Raw genomic sequence first — 4,912 nt, 5'->3', positions numbered from 1 at the left:
CTTACTGATAGCAGTCCACTTTTGCACAATCAATGCTTGCATTTTGTCAGAATTCCTAGGTTTTCGTTTGTCCACTCGTCTCTTGATGATTGACCACAAGTTTTCAATGGGATTAAGATCAGGGGAGTTTCCAGGCCATGGACCCAAAATCTCTGTTTTGTTCCCTGAGCCAGTTAGATATCACCTTTGAGTTATAGCAAGGTGCTCCATTATGCTGGAAAAGGCATTGTTCATCACCAAACTGCTCTTGGACGGTTGGGAGAAGTTGATCTCGGAAGACATTCTGGTACCATTCTTTATTCATGGCTGTGTTTTTAGGTAAAACTGTGAGAGAGCCGACTCCCTTGGCCGAGAAGCAACCCCACACATGAATGGTTTCAGGATGCTTTACAGTTGGCATGAGACGAGACTGGTGGTAGCGCTAACCTCGTCTTCTCCTGACAAGATGTTTTCCAGGTGTCCCAAACAATTGGAAAGGGGATTCATCAGAGAAAATGACTTTACCCCAGTCCTCTGCAGTCCACTCCCTGTACCTTTTGCAGAATATCAGTCTGTCCCTGATGTTTTTCCTGGAGAGAAGTGGCTTCTTTGCTGCCCTCCTTAAGACCAGGCCTTGCTCCAAGAGTCTCAGCCTCACATTGCGTGCAGATGCACTCACACCTGCCTGCTGCCATTCCTGAGCAAGCTCTGCACTGCTGGTAGCCCGATCCCACAGCTGAAACACTTTTAAGAGATTGTCCTGGCGCTTGCTGGTCTTGAACATCAACAAAGCCTGTCACAAATCCCTGTTAACTGATCAACACCACAGAGCTATTTTGAGAATTGCCACCACAAAACTAACTCCAGGATTGATACACTGGCAAAAAAAAAAGAAAAGCAACACCACTTTTCCCACCTAAATGTGAGTCAATTAACATGCCACACATTGCTTTCAATTTAAAGACCTCTTTCATTCGTTGGGTAATATTTTCTGAATGTTAAAAGCAGGGTTTCCGCGGGTCATTAAATAATAATTTTTTTAATTCAGGTTATGACCTGTTCTCAGCTCAGGAACAAGGACCCGTGTGATATCTGGTTGTTCAATAGTGTTTGCTTAAATAAAAAATTTAGATATGACTTATCAAGACATTCCTGCAAAAAGGTCTGATGTTTCAGGGGCAGGTAATGAAAAGTGTTTGGAGCATGCTCTTGTTCTGATGCCAGTTTGTTTCAGCCTTTATCCAGTCTCGTCTAGGAGAGCTGGTCGCATCACAGGTTATTTGCATTACAACATGGACACTTAGCAAGTCAGAGTGAATACACGAACTTGAAGAGGGGAGGGGGGCTTGCAGGAAAACTGGAATTCTCCGGGACATCTAGTGTTAAGATGTTTGGCGTAGAAAAATGGAAAAAACTGCCTAAATATCTGTGGTATAAGCTGATGGCGTCATATTCAGTAAAGAATTTCTGCTGAGATTGTTGCTGAAGATGGATCAACAAACTACTAAGCAAAGGTTGTGTATACTTGTGAATTCCGAGTATTCTATTTTGAAAAAAAAAAGAAAAAAAAAGAAAATTCAAAATGGAAAAAAAAAACATTTCTACATTGACATAAGTGGGTTTTGCTTTTAGAAGAAAGAGATTAATTACTCTTATTCTTATGGAATAAGGCTGGGACTTAATGAAATGTGGGAAAATTTAAAGACTGAAAGCCCGCTATAGCTGTACAAATATTTTATGGTTCTGTTTGTTTTAGGAATTGCTGGATTAGTGATACCATATGGTATGAATTTCATGTCAGTTGAAATATTATGTAGTGTATTTGCTGACAAACGGGTGTTGCATACACCCTCATAGGTTGTAGTAAAATAATTACCCTGTAAAAGATTAAGGCCTCGATCTTCAGAGATTCCACTAAATTGCATATGCATGTTAAGACATGCAAACTGGTCTACTTCCGCCCATGAAAATGAGCAGCGTGTAGAAGCAGTTTAAAAGTGGCTAAAAAGGAAAGTTGAAATACAAATCCATGGAGATTAAGATATTTATTATTCCTAAAATAATGATGATAATATAAAATATTTAGAGTGTACCTTGTAGCCTTTCTCTAAAAGCTATGAACATCAATAAAAAATGCAGGGAAAAAAAGGACAGAAAGAAAGTTTGGTTTTGGATTTGATGAATTGCTTTGCATGTGGAAAATGTCTAAATTTACTGGTTGGTTATTAGAATATGATCTGCATATTGATAGAAGCACACATGCAAAAAAATGATTTGCACCGGCCATCTGCAAATCAAACGCAAAACACTACACCTTCTTTAGAGACAGGCTCTGCCTATACAAACATGTTGGAGCTGTTTTAAGACACACAAACCTTCAGAAGGTCAGGACCTAAGTCCTAAAACCAAATCCTTGCCTAATCTTTGGTTTGACTGCAGAGGTTTTTACTATTGTATAAAATCTAACATTTTTTCTGTAGGTGTTTGATGAACTGAAGCAGAGGGAGCTTGAAAATGCTAAAAATCAGGAGGATATGCAGGTAAAAAAGACAACTCTAGAACTGTTGCCAGATGCAGACAACAACTTGCAGAAGCTTCAGGTAAAAATGTATCTCTGTAATCACGTGGTAAACCTTTCAGCAAGGCTTTTCCTTTCTTACCACTCATTCTGTTCCCTCCAATAGTCTCAGGTGGAAACTGGTGCAAGTCGGGTGGTAAATCTGGCATCTCAGTGGGAAAAACATCGTGCTCCACTAATTGAAGAACTACGCAGACTAAAACAAATCTGCAGCAGCAAGGACGTAAGTGGTGCAGTAAATTCGATATGCACTCTGTAAATTCAGATGGTTTTATTGTTGTCCCTTTTTCCTCAGCTGGAGTCTTCTACAAAACTTTCAGAGATCAAGCATCTACATGAAAAAATTTGCATGGCCACAGAGGACGCAAAGAAGAAGGAAGAATCATATAAGCAGCTGGTAAGTCACGCAGCTTCACATCTAAATATCTGTTAGTTCTATTTCATTCCTACTGACCACCAGAGGCGGTGCTTGAAGCATGAATGATCACTCTTGCACATGCACAGGTCGAGAATCTTACCAACATAGTCACATGTGACCCCCGGTGACACTGGTGAGCCTATATAATCACGTGAGAACGATAGCTCAGTACCTTTTCGTCTTCTCGGATGCAGGTTGAACAGGTGGTAAGACACTGTTGTTGCTTATCTCTGGTAGCCTAGAGACTTAGGTCGGAGTTGCGATGATCATCTCGCCCTCCGAAGGCTTTGCAAGCTCTTCGTTAATACTTTTTGGTTTCTTCGTCCGGTAAGTTTTTCTCTCCTTATCGACAGCAAATGGTGACCCGTTCTCACCGCGACTCTCTGTTGCAGGTGCCTTTACGTTAGCTGACTCAAACCAGCTTGTTAACTGGCAGTCGCAGGCTTGCATTTTTGTTTACTGTACAGCTCCTTCGTGTTTGCCTACTACTGTAGCATCCACTTTTCGGGCTTGCTTTTTGTTTATTGTGCAACCGCTTTCAGGCTTGCTTTTTTGTTTATTGTGCAGCCGCTTCCGAGCTTGCTTTTTTGTTTATTGTGCAGCCCCTTTCGGGCTTGCATTTCATTTATTTTGGAGCCGCTTTCGGGGTTGCATTTTGTTTATTGGGCACCCGCTTTCGGGCTTTCATTTTGTTTATTGTACAGCCGCTTTCGGGTGCTTTCAGGTTTGCATTATGTTTATTTTGCAGCCGCTTTTGGGCTTGCCTATATTTTCTGATAGCAGCCGTTTTCCGGGCTCGCATTTTGTTTAATGTGCAGCCGCTTTCGGGCTTGCCTACCAGTCATAGCAGTCGTTTTTTAAGGCTTGCTTATTTGTTTATTGGTAGCCGTTTTTGGGCTTGCTTTTTACTTTCACTGCCGTGCTTAGGGCTGGGTACCGAACATCGTTTTTTTTATGGTACCGACCGAAATGCTTCGGTTCTACAGAGTATCGAAACATGCCTCGTCTTTCGGTGCCAAGTTTCTGTGATTGGCTGTAACACTTAACTTGATTGCGTCATCCAGGAAAAATACATAGGTGGTCACGCCTACAGCCAGGGTTCATGTGTATCTGTTGTGAACTGGTTGCGAGCGTCGTGGAACCCCTTTAAAATGCTCCCCAGGTCAAAAGTGTGGCTTCACTTTATTAAGACTGATGCCAATAGTGCGCAATGCAATACATCGTGCACAGAAACAATTTAAGAGCAGAAAGTTGCTTGGTGTTTGACTGCAAGAAAAGCGGACCTCAGCCGGCGCAACCATCATCCTCTCAGCAGCCCGTGGGCAGCTTGGCTAGTCCTGCTTGCAGCCTTGCTGCTGGGGAACCCCTGGTGGCGTTTTCTGCTCGATCGGGTTTCCCGACCTGTTCGCTCGGGTTAAGTGTCAAGAGTGGCGATTTCAGCTTGACCTGACCTGGCCCTGTGAGCGTGAGATGTTGGACGTGCCGTGCTGCAGAGCTTGTTTGGCCCCTCTCCAGTTGGAGGATGGGCATGATTTGTGTCTCTCTTGTTTGGGACTGGATCAGCTAAAGGAGGCTTTGACTGATGCGGCCTGTCCTAATTGTTCTGTCCTGCCTATGTCCCAGGTGATGCTTGTTTGGCTGAGCTTCAAGGCGCCAGCCAGCCTGTGAAACGTGTGGCTCCTGAGGCTATGGGGCCTCCACGGAAGAGGAGCATGAGGTGCTCCAGGATTTTAGAGGGCATGTCTCGGCAAGTGGCCCAGCTTGCTTCTGAGCTGGAGGGGATGAATGGGCTGGTTGAATCCCTTAAGGGCGATGGTTCAGTAGTGGGCACTGTGAGAAATGCTCTTGCCGGATTGCAGCTGGATGCTCCACAGGACCAACCTGTGGCTTCCAGTGCTTTCTTTCGGCGTCCTACTCCTAGGTCGTCCTTTGTGGTT

The 4,912-nt window shown here is 43.6% G+C and overlaps 1 protein-coding gene across 3 annotated transcripts in view; it reads left to right on the top strand.

Moving 5' to 3' along the window:
- The window catches only part of ccdc22 (coiled-coil domain containing 22), a 70,271-nt gene that overhangs the window by 42,054 nt on the left and 23,305 nt on the right, over positions 1-4,912 (top strand). For all 3 annotated transcript variants that reach the window (XM_015400124.1, XM_015400123.1, XM_015400125.1), the window contains 3 exons: positions 2,460-2,579; positions 2,664-2,780; positions 2,853-2,954. In XM_015400124.1, the coding sequence (XP_015255610.1) occupies positions 2,460-2,579; positions 2,664-2,780; positions 2,853-2,954 (339 nt within the window). The remainder of the gene's footprint in view (positions 1-2,459; positions 2,580-2,663; positions 2,781-2,852; positions 2,955-4,912) is intronic.

The sequence above is a fragment of the Cyprinodon variegatus genome, unplaced genomic scaffold (assembly GCF_000732505.1).
Source record: "Cyprinodon variegatus isolate N-32 unplaced genomic scaffold, C_variegatus-1.0 Scaffold1075, whole genome shotgun sequence".
Classification (NCBI taxonomy): domain Eukaryota; kingdom Metazoa; phylum Chordata; class Actinopteri; order Cyprinodontiformes; family Cyprinodontidae; genus Cyprinodon; species Cyprinodon variegatus.
Note: the sequence above shows the minus strand (reverse complement) of the source record. Positions and strands in the feature narration are given on the sequence as shown.